Here is a 20,969-nt window from a genome sequence, read left to right on the forward strand (position 1 = left end):
TGTGATGTTTCTCTAGCAAAAGCAAGCTGACATCTTCTGTGGTACTCACACTAGCAAATGCTCCGTTTTAACCACTGTCACCATGATAAATTAAATTTAAATTGAACTTTAACCATTGCATTAAGCATTTAAATGTTGCTTTTTTCCCCTTAAATAAGAATTCCAGAAGCTGATGCCACACATTCAGTAGTTGATGCAAGCTTTTGTTTGCAGAGAAATGCTCTGCTTTTCTTACAGTCTGGTGTATTATGAGCCATTACTGAAACAGGAGTATCTGCTGAAAGTATAATTCTTATATTTGTCATCTCATAATTCTTTCATTTCTGAAGCTTGTTTTTTTACTTATTGTGCACATTTGTTTCCAATAATTCACTGAGAAATTCCCATCAAGCTGTCACCAGCTATTGAAAACCAAATATTTTTAGTGTATTTACAGTTTATGGTGTATCTTTACAGCCTACAGAAGAGACATGCGATGAGTGAGACATGCTAAGCAAGATATTAAAAAAATTTATACTAATAATAAACTCCATCCCAATTGTGAGCATGCTAACAAATAGGCATTGTTTTCTAATTTGTTCTGTATTTTAGCTGATATTCTTGTATTACTACTTTGGGGAGACTGCATTTCCTCCAAGACTTTTTCACTGGTCTCTTATAAACACCCTGTTTCTTTCTGATGTTCTGTGGGAAACTTTTTAACAGGCATTTTATCTACTTTTTACCTGTCAGCATTGGTACTGAAGCTTGAAATGATGGTTTAATTGTAAAGACTCATGGTCAGTAGAAAGGCCTATTATCTAACCAGTGTAGGTTCTAGATCAGCACTTAGCTAAGCCTCATTGATTTGTAATATTAAGGACCCCTGTAATTTGTAAGATTCCTCACAGCAAACTTTTTTCAGAGCTTGGTAAAAATAAACCCCAATACTCCACACTAATTTGATTCCTAGATGACTCTGAAATTAGAAGATTGTTTAACAAAAGATACAAAAGGTCTTGTAAGTTGCTCCATAATTTAACTAAATTATGTTGTCCTTATTGCTCATGTTCAAAGAACCATAATTTATTTGTCTCTTCTCCATGATGGTCTGTAGCTGGATTTGCAAATATTGACCTCAAGGTGTTATATGGAGATAAATTACTTCTGTCTTAGGAAAACAAGGCTGAACACAATTTCTTGTATATATGATTATGAAAAATAACAGTTATCAATAAATAACTGTATGTTCTTTCTGAACAGCAAGGCACACTGCAGTGGCATTGCTGGGAGCTGCTCTTTTGCAACCTAAAGCAATTGCAGTGGGCTTTTCTACATTTGCAGACTGACTTTGTCAACCACCTGCAAAGCACAACAGATCTGGCTTTGACACAGATGTGCCAAGTTCCACACAGGACTTGGGGAGAGGTTTCAATTTATGCCAGAAGTGATGAGAACAACCATTTTTTTAAGGATGCTAGACTCGGTAGTCACATTAAAACTTCCCTTTTCTTTATGAGGAGATCCCCTGAAGAGCACAGGCAAGCAGCCATGTCTGTCAGTGCTGCAAGCCACACTCAGCACCTGGGCATTTAAATCAAGTGGACCCTGAAATCCACTGCCATCACATTTGTGTCTTAAAGAATTTAACACAGGGGACAGTTTATCACCATCATGGTGATACTGGTAGCTGAAACTGCACCACATGAAATATCAGTAAGGAGAGAATATTTTAGGTATCACAGCTGATCAAATCCCTTTCAATTCTGAATTGCTAGAAGAACATCCACACATTTGAGTGTTACTAGATTTACAGAAAACACTTTGCTTTTCAAAATAGGCAGAGCCTTTGCAAAATATCTTTGGGATAAGGAGATATTTAAAAATAGTGTTACTTATATTTGGGTGGGTAATTACTACATTAGTAAAATCTGAGATGTAAGAATAGCAATGCAAAGAAATCAGGTGCCACAGAGACAAGGTCACCTGGGTTTATTTCCTTTGAATTATGTGGCGAATGTTGGAGTAAATCTGAGGAGGCAGAAAGACTTGCCAGCACTGAAGCAAATCCATTACATTTGATATGTTGATCCATGAGGGTACCCAGTGCTCCTTTACAGCACAAGCAATATGTTATGTCTGGGACATGGAGGTGGATATAATCTATAGCAAAAGCAGCTTTATCTAGTAGCAAGGGAAACTGTGAGTCGCAGTGAGGACTAGAATTAATTGACTTGTAAGTCTGGCATTTTATTGGAGCTTTGTCTGCCCAGCATCTCTGCAGCCTCTACTCCCAGCAGATCTACCTGCAGATCAAACCAGAACAAGATTTTTGATATAAAACTTCTTTTGCGCCATTTTATTTAACCGTGAGCCGGGCAGCACTAACGCAATAATAATTAGTACAGATAAAACACTCCAAAGCTGTGCAAAAGCTGTGCAAACATGAATTAATACTTGTAATATCCCTGCAAGCCCAGTAAGTAAATATCATTACAGCATGGCTCCCCCCACTCCAAGAGCACAGTGGAGCTATTTGTGAGCATCAGCTGACGGGAGGGATTTCGCAGTTTGATACAAGTCCATTGTGCAGCTTTGGAGAAGCCAATTAACTGGGGGATGAAAGCACTGCTGTCCCTGGGTGGCTGGGGCTGGCTTCAGGGAAGCCAGCACATTTAAACGCTGTAATTTAGACAAATTTCCCAGGCTGACAAAATGGACAAAATGATCCCTGAAAGTGAAATGTGCTTTGTTCTACCGTCCAGATTTTCTCTGGTTTATGCCAGTGGAAAACTGGGATGCTTATTTTGAATTTAAGCATTTCAGCAAATTCGTAGCAAATTATGATCTACTTAGAGCACAGTTGCTTTTCTGCCACTAAAATCTGTACTCATGGGATACAGGGATAAAAATTTCACCCAGGATTATGTTTCTGATACTTGCAACACCATCTGCTGTGCAGACAAAAGCTGAAAACATAAATGACCAGCTTTGTTCAGCCTCTTATGCCTGGCAAACTACCACACAGGCAAAATGAATTTTTGTCATACCACCTGTCTGTCTAGTTATATTCTAGAAGCTTTGGAAAGGAAATCATAAGATCTCCTAAAGATGGCTCTTAAAAAGAGCTAGAAAATACAGAGCTAGTCAGTAGACAAACTCCAAGGCTCTCTGGTTTGCTGTGTAGGATGTTGTTTGAAAATAGATCTTTCTGGTGAGTGGCAAGATTTTTCCTGTTAGATTTGTGCAGTTCTTCATGAGACTGGGATGTGGCAAGGGGGTGCCTGACCCCAGGAGCCAGCCTGTGCTGCTGCAGTATTCACTCAATGGGGGCCTCACATGGAGCCTTCTCCAGGAGTTCCTCTTCAGCAACTCCAGCAACGTGGGACGCTACATTGCCCTGGAGGTTCCCCTGAAGGCTCGTTCCAGCTCCACCCGGCTTCGCTGGTGGCAGCCATCCGAGAATGGGCATTTCTACAGCCCCTGGGTCATCGACCAGGTGAGCAATCCCTGTGGGTGGTTCTTCTTTTAACACAGTCTTAGACTGGATTCAGTCCTAATGTTTCCCTTTTTCTGGCATGTATCGTTTCACTGAGACAAGCAAAAATGCTTAGTAAAAAGATATTTAGAGCACAATTGCTGTTTGATGAACTCATGGTTTTAATGCGCCATTTCCATGGAGCACTGATTGCTCCATGAATTTCCTGGAATTTTGATTCTAGGAAAGTATTTTACACGTGTGTAGAGCCTCAGGTTCACATTGCAGGACGCCTTACCACACAGAATGCAAGTCTGATTTCAAACTTCAAAAACCTTCATTTAAAATGTATCCAAATCTGTAATTGGCTTGGTATTATGTAATAGAAAAAGCCTATAGAAAAATATCAATCTTGTGAATATCAATATCAATTTTATGAAAATAAATTTTCATATTGGGATTTTCTGTTATAAAGATTATTATATTACTTTGTATGACTTGGTAAAAATCGCAAATGATTTACCTCTAAAGTGATTATGCTCTAAGTAGTGTCATTTGGTTGTCCAAGTACAATTTGCTTTAATATTTATTATTCTTTTTTAAAGAAGTTAGTTCAGATTGTTAGGAGAAACCTGAGCAGTCATTTTAATATTGTGGTTACAAAATTTTACTTCCCATCCCTCTGTTTAGAAGTTAAAAAACACTCATTGTTTCGATATCTTCATTGAATGTAGTTATATTTGTTCAGAGCAATCAGAAACTGAATTCAGAATAAGAAATGAAAAATAATTCTATCTTGCTTACTATTGAAGAGAAAAACGATGATGTTTTAGTCAGTGACAAAACAGAGGCTATTTCCCCACTTCTATCAGCAGACACAATCTGATAGCAGCGCACCAGATAATAGAAGAGCAGAACAATCACTAGGAAAGTGCAATCACTTTCCTAGTGATTGTTCTGCTAGTGACTTAGTTTCTGGTAACACTTTTTCTGTGAGCAGTTTTACTTCATTGAGATTGGAAGTCACCTCCCTGAATTTTAGATTTGTACAGCTGAGCCAATCTCTTTCCTTTACAGGAAGGAGATACTCCCCTTTCTCATGGCCTAAATTCTCTACTAAGTAATGTTGTCAATTTTGGACCAGCAGAATAAATACACAGAGTATAATCTTCCTTCCTCGGGTTGCTATGTCACTTATATGCTTGTGAAGACTCCTAGACATTTCTCCTTTTCAATAACAATTTCTTTCCTAATGTTTCAGATTCTTATAGGAGGAAACATCTCTGGCAATACCGTACTGGAAGATGATTTCACCACGCTGGACAGCAGGAAGTGGCTGCTCCACCCTGGTGGGACGAAGATGCCGGTGTGCGGCTCCGCGGGGGACGCGCTGGTGTTCATTGAGAAAGCCAGCACCCGCTACGTCGTCACCACCGACATCGTTGTCAATGAAGACTCTTTCTTGCAAATAGATTTTGCAGCTTCCTGCTCTGTCACAGATTCCTGTTATGGTAATGACTTCTTAGTAATCCCTGCCACTCCTCTTCCTCCACTGCAGGGAAAGTTCACTTGTTTTCTGGTTACATTATTCATCGTAACAAGAGCTGAGAAACAAAAGAAAGCTGCATGTTCCTGTTAGAAATTGTAACATCAGCTTTTTTATTCCAGGTGTCTGAAGCCTAAGATAAACTCAAGTAAATCATTCCCTGTGAACATCTAAGTTGCAGTTCAATCAATCTCAGAAAAAGACTAACAGCTGCCTTACTCAAAAAATCCATTTAGTAGATAATGTCCACTGCTTGGGGTGGTGCTGTAATAATAAGCAGCTGGGTGTTCCAGCATATGTTTCTTGCTTTGTGATTTTGCTTTTTCAGTGTAACTCAGTTCTGATCTCACTTGTAACCATATATCTAAGAAATCATTTATACCAACATACATCTGACACTTGCTAAGGCAGCATCAACTGCAAAAATATTGTCCATATGAAATAATAAATATGTGTAGACCTGTATGTTTCCATGTACAAATGTGTGCATATACACTAGGCACATGTGTATACATCTGTTTATGTATACATAATGATGCAATTTTTAATTACCTAGCTTCCTTTTTTTATAGGATGTCTATTGAGTGCACAGACAGCTTTTATATGTGTATATACACATATATTCATATACATATATATATAAATGAATAAAAACATGTTCTGTACTCATCACATCAAATACACATCACATGGAAATTCAAAATTATGTGAATTTTAGGGCACACGGGAAATAGGTTTTTCTTAAAAACAAGCTTTTTAATGCTTGTTTTACACTTCCTCTTTGAGTAGGGGTTTGAGGTATAGGTGTTTTTAATGAGGACAAGAATACAGTGCATCATGTGGTATGTGTTAATTTACTGGGTTGCTGAATTTTCCTCTACAATTCTATATAAAAATGGAAAAAGGTTTTATATGAAGACCCAGATTTATCTTCTCTGATTTTGCTAATCTGAAGCTACTTACATGCCTAAACATTTTTCTTTCTTTTTTTATTAAGAATACTGTGGTATCTTGAGATCATCTCTGCTAAGTTTAGATGCATTTTGGTGACTGAGCCATATACTGGCAAAGAAACAGATGCTTATTTTGTTGGGGGGGGGTTGTTTCTTTGTCTACAACCCTTATCATTATCTTAACTTCATATTAAGTTAGGCAGGACACTATCTAATCATGCTTCCAGTCATGATGAGAAAAGTGTTTCTTTTGGTGAGGGAAATTTAACACTAAAAACTCACTTACCCTTGTTTGTATCTACTTGTCCTTGTATTTCTATAGCACTGTCCTCTTTGCTGAAACATCAAGTAGGACTGCTTGGGTGATTAAGGGTCATTCCCTGTGCACGAGGGTAGAAGAAATGGGTCTGTTAGTAATCAAAAGAAGATCACAGATTTATCACCCCTATCACTGCAACCATGCTCCATGTTTTATACAGCCAGCTCAGCCAGAGTACCTAGCAGCTGGAACATTTACTTCATGTACCAGCTCTGCACCTATTATTATTTACATTTTCATGGCTGCATGAAAGTTTGACTTGAAGTATTTAGTGAGCTTGACTAACCTTTAATTTTCATAATAAAAGCTTATAAGCCATAAACATCAAAACAATGAAATTGCTGATTTTCACTGAGAAATGAATACATTAGTTTAATGTGGCTAGACTGTGTTTGAATGGAAACAAGCTCACTGACTAACAAACTCAAATTAAAATTGTGCTGAATAATTAAATGAGCTGGTCTGCAGGAAGGGTGGAAGGCTGACTAAGCCATCTTGTGACAGAGACAAAAGTTTGAATTTGAGTGTTGCTCTGCTTTACACAGCAATCACATCCAGCTGAATCTCACTCTTCAAGCCTGAAAAACGAAGTTTGGTGGTCATGGTGCTGCCAGATCATTTTCTTGCATGCTGCAGCTACACACATTGTCTTGATTTAATCCTGGCAACTTAATGTTGGCTCTGTGTTTTCATCTGTGGTGCCTTGAGTTAGGTGGCAGATGTGGAGATGTGCTGCAGACCCCACCTGAGCCATACCTGCTCAGCAACATGTAACACACCCTCCTGCACTGCCACCAAAGGAGGTAGCTTTGTGTTTCTGACACAAGGGTTTGAAAAGTTCTGGGTGGTTATTTTGGCAGTTCAGACTTGTGATACTGTCTGGAGTTTGCACGTTATTATAGGCGTATGGATATAGGTCTCTAAATTAAATAACTAACCACCTTTCCACCCTTAGCTATTGAACTGGAATATTCAGTGGACCTTGGGTTGACCTGGCACCCAATTTTGAAAGACTGTCTTCCCACTAATGTGGAATGCAACAAGTACCATCTCCAGAGGATTCTCATTTCAGACACTTTCAACAAGTGGACCCGGGTTACTTTGCCTCTGCCTCCCTATACCAGGTAACCCCCTCTGGATTTCTGCAGAATAAATCTAAAACCATAACTAGGTATTTATAATGTCATGATACATTATGGAGTTTAAGCAATTGTACCGTGTCCTTTTTGTTTGGTCCATGTAAATAGCAACAAATAAGTATAAGTAAATGAAGCTCTGTCCTACAGAAATTGCAAACACAGGTGGCAAGGGCAGCAGGTTCTCAGCATTATTTGACTCCACAGCTTTGCTCCTCCTGCTGAGCCTTATCTCCTCACATAGACTTAGGCTGAGCTAACTGCTGGCTCAGAAGTATCAAAGCACAGGTAGAGCCTTGAGATGGTTGTCATGAAAGACGCCCACCAAAGGCACATACAAGTTTGGAAACAGAGACCTTTATATTTTAGCAATTGTACTGAAAGTGCCTATACAGTTGCCACACATTTTGACATTAGTAATGAAAAAGCCTGTGGTCTGTTACTAATCATTTGGGGCATCTGGACTCTATCTTCTGTGCAGTTACATCAAGTAATAGCACTTTTTTAGAACTTCTTCCCAGCATTAATTTTCTGTGCTTCCTCTTTGGTGCAGCTTTGCTACATATCATCTGTAAAAATCCATTACCCTGTCAGTTCTTGTATAAAGACTGTAAATTTGTGTTCAGAGTAGCCTTTCTGGGGTTGAATGGGATAAATCAGGGCTGGGATTGATGTTCCAAATCAACTGAATTTGGACCTGAAAGGAAGCTACTACCTGAGGTAAACTCAGGTTTATAAATAACTGTGATTTTGAAGAGTTTCTTGAGCAGTATATGTCACAAGAAGTCTGATGCCCTACTGAGGCAAAAATTGTACTTCTGTCCAATCCCATAATTGTATTTTTTGGCTCAAGTAATACAATTTCCCAAAGTTATTAAGACAGGCATTCCATGGGAGAGGTTATTACAACCTTATCTCATAAGCAAGAGAGATGTTGAGCTTTAGGATAAGAACAGTGTCGCTAATAGGCCTTTTAGTCTTGATGCAATATAATTTTTATGCTGCTTTATTATTTCAAGCTGTGTAATAGCAGGTGTGTGTCTCCAGTTGTTTATGCCTGTATGTTTTAGGCACATGCAGTCTGTGTAGTCAGTAGCTTGGCCTGGTGCTCACCACCCATGTCTGTGCAGCCTCTTAGGGCTCCTGTACTCCAGAGTGCTACCTCACCTCTGGCCTCAAAATGCCATGGACACTTACTTTTAACTTGGAGCCGATTTTAAAATGTAAATGCAAATACAAAGCTTCCCACAGGAGCATCAGCTCCATGAATTGTTAGTGATGTGCCCAACCAAAGCACACAGTGTAAGATATAGGTGCTTGTCTTTATTCTGAAAGGACTTCCTCACAATTTTTATGTTTATTTTAAAATGCTGCTTACTGAACAGCTGAGCTTAGTGCAGTAGGTTTCTCTTTGGAGAAACAAGTTATTTATTCAGCTCATGCAACATTTTCATAAAGAAATAATTCATGGGAGAATAATGACCTAATCATATGAGATCCATTTTTACAACGAATAGTTTTTGGAGATTTTTCTGGGGTTTTGGGTGGGGTTTTTTTGGTTGTTTTTGTGTGTGTGTGTGTGTGTGTGTTTATAATAATTTTGATTTCTCTTTGAGATTCAAAAGAAAACAGGCTACAAAAAGTTCAATGCTGCCATCTAGTGCTGTACCACAAAACAGGGATTACCTTGAATTCATAGTTACAGAAATTCTTCTCCTCACAGCTCTTCACTCACAGTCTACACCTGCATGAGCTCAATAACTACTTGGTGTACCCTGACTGTTTTGGAAAGATTTTCATCATCTGTCTTGGGAGCTGAGACACTTAATTCACATATAGGGAGCTGAGCCCATTTTAATCAACAAAATGAATATAACTTACTGAGCAGAGCCAGGATCACACTGCAGATAATTTCTTGGCATTTCCAGCCAAGCCCTGGTTGGAGAGGAGGGAAGAAACTGCAGAGCCAGGGTCATGCTGCAAGCCCTGCATGGGCCTTCTCACCTGTCCTCAAACCCACTCCTTAGAACTGCTCTTAACATAAGTGTTGGGAGAATTCACTGAGAAAAAGCCAGGTAAATTTGTTGCCTTCAATTTATTGACTGGCTCAGGATGAAACTTGGAGGGTTTGGATTATTCTGTCTTGATCCAGCTCCAAGCTGTCCCTCAGGTTTGGATCTGCGCTGGGACATGGTTTTGACTGGCCTGATCTTCTAACTGGAAGCACCACCTTCTTCCTACCTCCTCTCCACTGCACCAACCACAGCCTGCTTGCTTTGCTTTCACCAGTGATCCATTTCCTACCTTCCACAATCTCAGCTTGATACCAAGCACCTGTGCTTTGTTCTGTTCTCAAAATCTGGGCACCCTTTTCTTGGAGGGATGTTGTCATTTTCAGAAGCCAGCCCTGAGTCATGCTGGTATCCAACAAATCTCCCAAGAGCAGGCTAGCCTCATGACTAATATTTCCTTTCAATCAAAATAAAGATTGCCTTACAGAATTCTGTTTTTTCTTTCTCTCCCAAGGTCTCAAGCTACTCGTTTCCGCTGGCACCAGCCTGCTCCTTTTGACAAGCAGCAAACGTGGGCAATCGATAACGTCTACATCGGGGACGGCTGCATAGACATGTGCAGTGGCCATGGGAAGTGCACACAAGACAACTGTGTGTGAGTGCCATCTCTTCCCTGTCCTGCCCAGGGCTGCAGCATTTCACTCCCCCTCTGTCATTCTGATGAATTTGCAGGAAAAACTGTGATATAATTCTACAAAGGAAGGTGGATTTTGCTGTTAAAACAGAGCAGGGCACTGGGTCCACTTGGGAATAGAAGTAACAAGCAGAAGGGGAACTGCAGGGGTTGGCCCTGCCAGACCTCTGACTGTCCATGCTCCATGTCCAAAGCAAACAGTCCTTTCCTCAGTGGCAGTGCATCACCTCTGCCCTTGCCTCTGCTGCATCAATTCCCCTCCCACCAGGTAGGGAGAGGGTACCCCTTGAATTTGCATAGCCCTCTAGAGACATACAGTCCTGGAGCAAGTGGATAGGAAAAAAACCCTTCCTCCACATAAAAGTCACTTCATGTGAGTAGATGCACAGTGACCTGTCCTCTGCTTAGACTAAGGAAGTCCTTTATCCTCCATCTATTGATTTTCCATATTGGTTTTATGGATGCTGCCAACTTTGTCCCTGTGCTTTTTGGAGTGGCTAATTCTATGGAGCTAATTACAATGATAATTAAACCAACATAATGGTGTCTGTTTTGTCACTTACATCAGCACAAGTTAGAAAGAGAATCACTTTTTCTTTTATATTGTTAATGTAAATTCAACCAATGCTCTCATTTCACATTAAAAAAAAGACACAAGCCCAAGCATACACCATAACATCTCTATTAATACAAATTAGCATTGGTTCCAAGCTTAATTTACTCCATTTGAGATGATTAGATATAATTGCAGAACAATTAAGGATTGACTCCTTGTTCCCAAGGGATTTCACACCACATCCCTGTGCTCTTAACCTGGTGCAGGGTGCAGAGAACCTGGGCTGAAGGTGAGACATATCCACTCAGCAGGATGTATGCCAGTTCTTCACAAGGCCAGATTTTGCTTTTTGACGAGTCTTGATGGTCTGATGACTCTGCTCCATGGTAGGGTTTGCCAGGAGAGGCAGACTGGCTCGATCCTCAAACTGTTTGCATAACAATCCACACAGAGTCCTGCAAAGCTAGCAAACAAAAACCCCCAGATTTGCCTGTCTTGGCAACAGAGAAATACCTTCCAGATGGATGTATCGCTTTTTTTCCAGCCACAAATGGCAGCAGAAATGGGAGAATGGTTGTATGATTGCACTGTGACTGTATTTCTTAGAAATATATTTCACTGCAGAATAGACATATTATTGTGTTCTCCTCTATCCTGACAACACCGAGGTACGAAGACACATGATCCCTGGTGAAATCTCATTGTAGCAGAACACAGTTCCAAGCTGTTATCCAGTCTTTGACACATTATAAGAGGAAAAAATAAAAAGGAGAACTATATAAAGATAAGAAAGCACCCATCTACTAAAATTTTACAGAAACTTGAACTTTAACATTAACAGGACATTTTTAGGTTTGGCACATTCTATTGGTTTATTTATCCAAGCACAATGTATTTCACTGCTTTTACTATGTTTGGGAATGTACCCTGTAATAGAAGCTAGAATATAGACTGTACGAAACCTTCAAAAAAGTCATTTTTGTTTCACATTAGCTAAAAAACGCCAGATGTTTGAAACCCCTACATACCAGTTGTGCACTAGTAAACGATGCCCCTCTGCAGAATGAGATGGTACCTTAATAACATGCAGAGCCTTTGCCAGCTGATTTGTGCATTTGTTTTGCTCTTTGCAGCTGTGATGAGCACTGGGGTGGGCTGTACTGCGACGAGCCAGAGATCCCCCTTCCCACACAGCTGAAGGACAACTTCAACCGCTCCCCCTCGAACCAGAACTGGCTGACAGTGAACGGGGGCAAGCTCAGCACCGTCTGCGGGGCCGTCGCCTCGGGGATGGCTCTGCACTTCAGCGGGGTGCGTATCCAGCTCGCTCCATTTCACACTATAAGTGGGACTGATTTTGAAAGTGAAATAGCAAAGCATTTAAAAAATAACAGCATGACATGTCAGACATATAAAATATTTATTTTCATTAAATCATTTGCCTGGATGAAGGTCAAAGTCAAACAGGTCCTACAGATTAGGGTCAGCCAGAAATACTCCAGGAAAGCTGACACTGTGTTGTTCCTTGATATGCTGCAGCTAGGCAATTAGATATAGTGTGTGTGAGTCCTGTAGATGGGCCCTTGAAAGTGGAGCTGGTAGGTTAAAGAACAGTATAAATATGTAGACTTTTAATTTTCCTCTTAAGACTCTCCTCATAGCACTTTAAACTTATCATCATTATATTGCAAAGGTTTCATATTGTTGTCTCCTTAGTGCAAGAGTTTCAAACCTCCTTGATGTTTCTTGTAGGCAGCTCCTCCAAGCCCTGACTCTTTCTTCTCACAGCAGCCAACTGACTCCAATTCCCCTCAACCAAACAATCCATTATTTTATATCACTCTTCTTCTTATTGGCTACAGCTGTGTGCTGTTAAAGTCAGGCCTGCTCCTAAGCTTTAATAACTAGCCCAGCTGCAACTCTTTAGGGGGTAAGATTACTTTCTATACTTTATATTCTATCCCCCTACAAAAACTTTCAGACCAGAGTTTGGTGTGGCTTCTAATCAGACCACAGAGGTAAATGAATAACTAGCTATTTGCACTTGTATGACTTGCACATGGTCTGTGACAATACAGAGCCACAGAAACACAGAATGGGCTGGGTTGGAAGGGGCCATGGTGGGTAATATGGTCCAGCCTCCCTGCCCAAGCAGGGTCACCCTAAAGCACATTGCATTCATGTGTAGCCTCATCCTTCAGATGTCTCACAGGTGGAGTTTTCAGAGTAAGCTCACAGTAAAATTTCCTAGGTTAGCTACATATGTAGGTGTATAACCCTGACTGCTGCTGAACTATAGTTTGCTAACAAATAACCTAAGGATTATAAAAATGATGAGGTAGTATTTTAGAAACACATAAAATTTATGCCTGTAGATCTCTTCTGTCAAATTTATAACTAAATTAAAACTGACAAAAGTTTTCTAAAATAAACTAACAAAAGCATTACATTTCCACTTCATTCCAGTAGGACTAAGTAGACACCCACTAACAGACTAAGCAAAGTGAAATATATAAGGTGTTGTGGAAAACACACATACTAAAATTGCTTTGCCATTTGATTGTTTGCATAAGTTGAATCATTAGCACATGATCTGTGATTCATTAATTCTGCATGGAAAACTTCATGATTTACAATGGAAGCATGGATTTCTGCAGGTTTTTTATTAAGAGGAAAGGTGAATAAATTTATGTCTTAAACATGAAGGTACAAGTAGCAACATATGTAGATACACAACAGAAATTTTTAAAATGAAACATGACTGACATGTCTTCAGGGAAAACATATATATATATATATATATATATATATATATATATATATATATTGTTCTGTTGTAGGTTTACCTTTGAAATAATTAATAAAATTTTGTACAATCTTAAAATTTTTGCAGTATGAATCCACATTAATAGTGACTGCATAGTCTAACACTTTTTATGAACATAAGTTTTGCCAGGCAACACCAGCCAACATATTTTTTCTTTGCTTTTAAGGGCTGCAGCCGTATGCTAGTTACAGTGGATTTGAACCTCACCAGTGCAGAATTCATCCAGTTTTATTTCATGTATGGATGTCTGATAACTCCAAATAACCGCAACCAAGGAGTGCTGCTGGAATATTCTGTGAATGGTGGAATCACCTGGAGCCTCTTAATGGAAATTTTCTATGATCAATTCAGCAAGCCTGGGTTTGTAGATACCTTCTTTCTGCCTGTGTAAATTTCTCTGCTGAAGTCAGGTGGTCTTGAATGTTTCACCAGAACCTGTGGGATATATTAGTGCTGTGGTTTGGATGTCAGGTTGGGATGTACAAGTTTAGCTTGTACAGTCCTAGAGGTGTTTATTAATGGCCTTGGTGCATGTATCGAGAGCATCAGCATCTGTGCAGCTGCTAGGCCAGAAATACAAGAATACCTAGGAGCCTGTAGCAGTCTGTTAGATTTGCAAATGGTTGCAGGAAGATAAATTAATAGCTACTGTAGTGATGTCCATCCTGTTTTTAAAGCTGCTAACCTTTGCAGTTTATTTCTTTATTGGCAAGATCATAAAATCAGTGATTGTTATAAGTTAGTTACAAAATGGTGTGGCTAGGAGAAACTGCATTTCTGCAGTTATCCATCAGAAGGTTGGATACACTCAAGCCCTACTTTCAGATGTTTGTGAGAGTCAAATCATGCATATATGTGAGCTGACCATTTTCTCACTGACTAATTTAAAAGAGTCACAGAAAATGGGGATGTGAGGGACCCATTATTTGTTATTTTTTTCAAGCACATCAAGAATCACTAGCACTTTAATTGGACATGAGATTTCATTGTACTATTTTCTACTGTTGCAATGGAACAGATAAAACTGTACTGGAACATTGCTATCTGCTGAATGGCTCCAGGTTGAAAAAAGCAATCTTTATTTCACTTGCACACTCTCCTTCTTAACACTTTCCTTAATAAAGGCCTTATGGCCATACTCTGCTGGTCCAGACCATTGCATTCAGTCCCATAAAGACACCTGGAGCAAGTGACGTTGTTCAAACCATGCCACAGTCTGGGTGCTGACCTTTTCCACCTATCTCTGAGCCCCTGTCCTAGGGATGACATTGGGAGTGATCAGAAAGATTTTTGTTTCAGAAATATCTCCTAGAGGAATCTAGGCTAGACCAGTCTTCTTCTTTCCCAAATTCCACGTATTCTAGGAAACATCAGGAATGGACTTGGTCAAAGCACCCAGCACAGAGCATTGCAAAGTGTCCTCCTCCCGCAGCTTTCCTACAACTAACCCCCAGCTTTTATTCCAGCTTTGTGAACATCCTCCTTCCCTACGACGCCAAAACCATCGGGACCCGCTTCCGCTGGTGGCAGCCCAAGCACGACGGGCTGGACCAGAACGACTGGGCCATCGACAACGTGCTGATCTCAGGCTCGGCCGACCAGCGCACGGTGATGCTGGACACCTTCAGCAGCGCCCCGCTGCCGCAGCACGAGCGCGCCCCGGCCGACGCGGGGCCCGCCGGCAGCACCACCTTCGACATGGCCCTGCAGGACAAAACCACGGGTAAAACTCCCACCTGCATCCCCGTTAGGGAGCAAGGAGCCAGTGCAGTGATGTGCAGGTCTTGCTGAGCCTCTGACTCTCTGTGTCACTGTGCTGGTGACTGTTGAGTGGATTTCCTGGTTGCAGCTAAAATGAGGCCTAGTAGGGGTAGCGTAGGAGTTTGGGAGGGAGCGGGAAGTTGTTGGATTTCTCAGGTGTTTGTGGCAGAGGCCAGTCATGCTATGAAGAGGATAAGCCCTACGTCCCCAATTTGGTTGTAAAGTACAGCTTGAAGGGGAGCAGTATTGGCTCCTGCCTGTCCATGTCATCAGCTGATAAGTAGGAAGGACATGATTCCAACTCCTTCTCAGCCAATGAATAGGACAATTCCATTGCTGTAGAGGCCCTGTCTTTTGATTTTTGTTTGCAAAAAGCAAAATGAAAAGATGCAACGCAGCTTTTTTACTGCATGAGTTTATTTAGAGGGTTAATTTATTTTAAAAGGAAAAAAAAGTAACTTAAAAGTGACAGGTTATTCTAAGCAAATTTCTTATCCTGAGTGTCTGTTCCCTATTTACTAACTTTTTAAAATTTTCTTTAAGGAATTTAAAGTTACATTTTACAATTAAACATTGTCATTATCGTGTAAGAGTTCTATCGTCATTACATTGCAAGGGTTCCATATTGCCAGAGTTTTGTACCTCCTTGATGTTTCTTGTAGGTAGTTCCTCTAAGCACTGACTCTTCTTTATCCTCACAGTAGCCAACCGACTCCAGTTCTTCCCTCAATCTACTCTTTTATAACACTCTTCTTATTGGCTACAGGTGTGGCCTGTTAAAATCAGGCCTACTCCTAATCTTTAATAATTAACCCAGCTGCAACCCTTTAGGGGGTAAGATTACATTCTATACTACGTTTATTTACCTATATTCTATTCCCCTACAACTAAACTTTGTAGAAGATGCATTTTTTGTATGTTTATAAGGCTTAATAGCTACCATTTCTGGGATACACTTTGTGCAGACATGTAGGCAACACCCATTAAAAGGCTCTACCAAAATGTTCTGTGCAATAGAAGTTCATATTTTAAGTAAGTCTCAGATCCTTTCTTCTTTAATATTAAAAATTTATGCTGTAATGCTCGTCTAAGTGAGCAAGCTCATTAGTAAGCTTTCAGCAAGTAAGCTGTAAGCTTACTTACTTACTTACTCAAGTAAGAGGTGCTTTCAGCAATAAATGTAATACATATTTACATGGGAACAACGGGGTACTGACATTCTCAGGAGCAATACTAAATAATTCTCATGTAGGCTGAAAAATAAAGCTATGAATCACCTTTTGTGGTTAACTATTTAATTTATATTGTCACTGTATATTACTGACATTGCCATTTATTTTCAAGTGAATGAACACTGGTTATTCCATGATGATTGCTCAGTTGAGAGATTTTGTGATTCTCCTGATGGTGTGATGATATGTGGGAGCCACGATGGCAGAGAGGTCTATGCAGTCACCCACGACCTGACTCCTACAGAAGGCTGGATTATGCAGTTCAAGGTAAAATCTGTCTGCAGTAAACTTATTCAAAACCACGCTTTGTTCCAGGTCTAAGTAGATCTTTCAGGAGGAAGGATGATGTATAGGCCTACACAGGAGCCATTCCCTGCTGGGAAAAATGTTGTTATTAGGCCATCCTAATTTTTCTCACTTACTCTGTGTTGGTCTCAGATGTGACACATTCTTCTCTTCCAGCACTGCATTTCTATGGACATCGTGTAATAAAGATATTGCAGATCTACCAGGTGCCTATTTTGTTACATCTGCTGGTGAGGGAGAAGCAGATCCACAGTAGTTCACTCTGCTCCTGGGTTGTCATGCACTCACATCAAACCTGCATCCAAGCTGGCCTTCGTACGCCTCTTTACTAAATTAAGGAAATAACCCAGCAATATATGGAAATTACAAGAACCCTTTGCAAATCCATCCATAAAGATGGTCTCCCTAATCTGTGACCTTCCCTGAAATATTCAAATCTCAGGTTGTGTGGGAGGGGATATTAACTTTATTTGTTATGTGGCACTGGCACATAACAAATGTCTAAGGCACAAGTGTCAAAACCTGGAAATCCAGAAATGTGAGCTATCTAGAAGAAAACAAAATTCACAACATACTGTCTGTTCTCAGTCTTGAGAATATCAAAGAGATCTGCAGGTGACTGGTACCATACAGGCACTGTTACTGCTGTCATTTCAAGCAAAATTCTCCAGTCAGTTTTCAGGTTCAAACATGTTTTTAAACTTGCCCACCACAAATGATTCTTACTTACTGATGGTTTCTTTTTTATTAGGTGTCTGTTGGATGTAAACCCTCAGAAAAACTTGCACAAAATCAGGTCCATGTGCAGTACTCCACTGACTTTGGTGTTAGCTGGAGTTACTTAGTACCTCAGTGCTTACCAGCCGATCCAAAATGTTCTGGGAGTGTCTCACAGCCGTCTGTCTTCTTTCCTACAAAAGGATGGAAAAGAGTAACTTACACACTGCCTGAAAGCCTTGTGGGCAAGTAAGTATGAATTTGTTACTCATTTTGTCTTTTGAGTTCCTGGAAACACAACAGGACAGCTGCCTATTCATTTTCTTTCAAGGAAATTGCAAATAGCATTGTTCGTGTTGATGTTCATTACATTATGGATATCTAAAAAAATCCATTTCAATAGGTACTTCCACTATTTGTGGAAGCTCAGAAGATAGTACAGTCATGATTATATTGTGTTTAATCACCTTTTTTCAATTGAGCAAAGTTGTTTTATGACTTTTCTTCATTCCTTTATATCTAGTCCGGTGAGGTTTCGGTTCTACCAGAAATACTCAGATATGCAGTGGGCCATTGATAATTTCTATCTGGGCCCTGGCTGTCTGGAAAACTGTAGAGGTCATGGAGACTGCCTGAATGAGCAATGCATCTGTGATCCTGGGTATTCGGGTCCAAACTGCTACCTGACCCAGACACTGAAGGTAATTTTATTGCATGTTTTAAGAATGAATTTTGGCATGTGTTTGACTGGGAAGGAGAGAGAGGAGAGATTGATCTCACTGGAAATTTAGCTTTGATTCCTGTCAGCCTGAAGACATTCAAACGAATTTTCAGCCCTTCCATCAATTTTTTAACAAAACTATTACTGCATTATTCAAGAATGGGTTTGTTGCTTTGAAAATAACACTTAGCCTGAAAAAGCTGATAAAGTTCATTGTTCATCTTTTAATTATCATTATAGGATGTAAATCACCCTTGCACATGTGGTTGTATTTGAACAAACTAGAAATATTGTCTTTACTGTGAAAGAGCTTACTGAAGTAGAGAATAAAGGAAAATGGCATAAAATTAGAAAATTAATTCACATGGCTGTTTGGCTGTTACTCATGTTACCCAATAACAATCAAGTGGACTCTAGTTAGATATTGCTAATTTAAAAGTTAAAAAAACCTAACTTGTCAGTTGTCATGTAATTTGAATTATTATAACCTTCTGTTGTTCATCTGAAATACTAACTACATGAACAAATATAATTTTCTGTTTGCAATTTTTAATTATATCATCATATTAAGGACACTTGGGATAAAATGGTAGCAATTTTAGGGGAGTTTAACTGCTAACTCCTTAATGCCAGGATCTCTGGTTTTGCTGAGGAAAGATATAGAATATTTTTTCTCACATGCATACAGAAGTCCCCTACTGTTGCCCTCTGCCATCAAAACCTTGCCACACAAACTCAACATGTTCATTCATTTGCACATGCTGCATTACCTCCCGAGTATGTTAAAATCCAGCCCTAATATATTTTCACATTTAGCCAATTCAGTTGAAGTGGCTAAATATTCAGCCAGAAGTAATTATGCTCAGTTAACCTGAGAAACATTTAGTGTTCTTGAGCCCTTCAAACATGTTAGGTCAGTTCCAGCTGTGATTGTCAAAAAAACTTAAAATCTTACTTACCTGTGCTTTATGTTAAATGCCTTACTTACAGACCTTCCTGAAAGAGCGCTTTGACAATGAGGAAATTAAACCAGATTTATGGATGTCCTTAGAAGGTGGAAATACCTGTACTGAGTGTGGAATTCTGGCAGAAGACACAACTCTGTACTTTGGAGGTGCAACTGTGAGGCAGGCTGTCACTCAGGACCTGGACCTGCGCGGGGCAAAGTAGGTCATGGTTCTGTGTCATTGTCACGGGGAGCTCTGTCATACACTGCAAAGCAGCAGGCAGCACAGCTGGTAGCTCAAGGAATTCCTGGGCCACCACAGGAGCAGCACCACCTGAGGCAGACGCTTGTAGCAGCCACAGGGCCTCCCTGGTGGTCATTTGCTCTTGGGGTCTCTAGCTGGTCAGAGTGACCCCGAGATAAGTTAGAAAGTCTCTTTTCCCCGCTTGGTGGTCAAAGAAGGTGTTAAGAGCTCTTAATTAAGAGCTCTTAATTTCTTGGTCTCAAGGTTGGTTATTGTATCTTATCTATAAAATTCTTTCTCCTGACCTGCCAAGGTCCGCTCAGCAGGACAGTCAGAGGCACTCTGCCTGCCCCCGGGGCGGTGTTATCTTTTTATACTAAAAACTACGTGTACAATATTTACAGTGACTTACCAATACCTATGTTAGACAGTGAGCTTCTACTCTAAACCAATCTAAAAGTGACAACATCACAGCAGAAGATGGAGGCCAAGAAGAAGAAGAAGGAGAAAGGCAGGACACACCCAGATTCCTCCATCTTGCCCCCTGAACCCCATTCTAAAAACCCCAAAAATCTATTTTTCACCCCGTGATAAATTCACTATCATTCTACTTAAACTGTCGTGGCTTGCAGATCTTCATATAAGGTTGGTCATTTGCTCCATGGGTCAAAATCAAAACCACAGGCGTCTTGGGCTCTGTGCCAGGGTTTCTGAGCCCCCTGGCAGGGGTCTTGGCAGTCCAGGACAGCCAGAGGGATGTCCTGAATTCCAACAAGTTGCCTAAGATAGGAAATGCCTAGTCATGATGACTGGACCAAAGAAGCCCCTCTTCTGCCTTCAGACCTTCGTTTTCTCTCTGTAAGACCCTAAGTCACTTTCACCTCCACCCTTACTATTGGACTGTTTCCCAAAATCCCTATATACCCTACATAAACCCCCATTTCTGTGCTGTTCAGCAGAAGAGCTGTCACTGTCACCCTTTGCAGAAGCTGCCAATAAAGACACCTCTGTGGAACCTCATACAGCCTTCTCCTCTCTCTCCTATGTCTGCCGAGGCACTTAGCAAGCAAAGAGCTGAAATCACTAAGAGCTGATCTCACTTAGGAGCTGAGCTGCTTGCTACGATTGCCTGTGGCTGGGAGCCTGCCTGATTGACCCAGACAGATGGAGCTTAGCAAGACTTTGCTATCCAGACACCTACAGTCTGAGAGACCCTGAGAACCCTCACCATAACAAAATAGACACTGAGGAGATTATGATTCCCAGGGCACTGGCGTTATGATTCTCAAGGTGCTGATGCTTTCAGATGAGTCACAAGGCTCACCCTAGCACAGTGGAAAGGGTCTGACAAGTCCATGTGAAGCAGAAGCATTTCTTTGTCCAGAAATGCCATGGAATCAGCAACTTCTGTCCTGTAAAGAGGCAAGACACCAGTCACCAGGGCATCACCCCTGGAGGCACCAGCTGTGTCTCTCACTGAGCTCAGAGCAGAACCTCTGCTGGTTGTTCTCTCCTGGGTGCCCATACAAGATCCATTCCATT

General features: G+C 40.5%; 1 protein-coding gene across 1 annotated transcript in view; it reads left to right on the forward strand.

The window, feature by feature from the left end:
* The window catches only part of RELN (reelin), a 285,095-nt gene that overhangs the window by 245,599 nt on the left and 18,527 nt on the right, over positions 1-20,969 (forward strand). Inside the window, exons 44-54 of the mRNA XM_066550860.1 lie at positions 3,220-3,478; positions 4,719-4,968; positions 7,231-7,399; positions 9,938-10,078; positions 11,807-11,984; positions 13,667-13,860; positions 14,967-15,223; positions 16,606-16,760; positions 17,551-17,765; positions 18,040-18,217; positions 19,228-19,403. Coding sequence (XP_066406957.1) covers positions 3,220-3,478; positions 4,719-4,968; positions 7,231-7,399; positions 9,938-10,078; positions 11,807-11,984; positions 13,667-13,860; positions 14,967-15,223; positions 16,606-16,760; positions 17,551-17,765; positions 18,040-18,217; positions 19,228-19,403 — 2,172 coding nt within the window. The remainder of the gene's footprint in view (positions 1-3,219; positions 3,479-4,718; positions 4,969-7,230; positions 7,400-9,937; positions 10,079-11,806; positions 11,985-13,666; positions 13,861-14,966; positions 15,224-16,605; positions 16,761-17,550; positions 17,766-18,039; positions 18,218-19,227; positions 19,404-20,969) is intronic.

The sequence above is a fragment of the Molothrus aeneus genome, chromosome 5, assembly GCF_037042795.1.
Source record: "Molothrus aeneus isolate 106 chromosome 5, BPBGC_Maene_1.0, whole genome shotgun sequence".
Classification (NCBI taxonomy): domain Eukaryota; kingdom Metazoa; phylum Chordata; class Aves; order Passeriformes; family Icteridae; genus Molothrus; species Molothrus aeneus.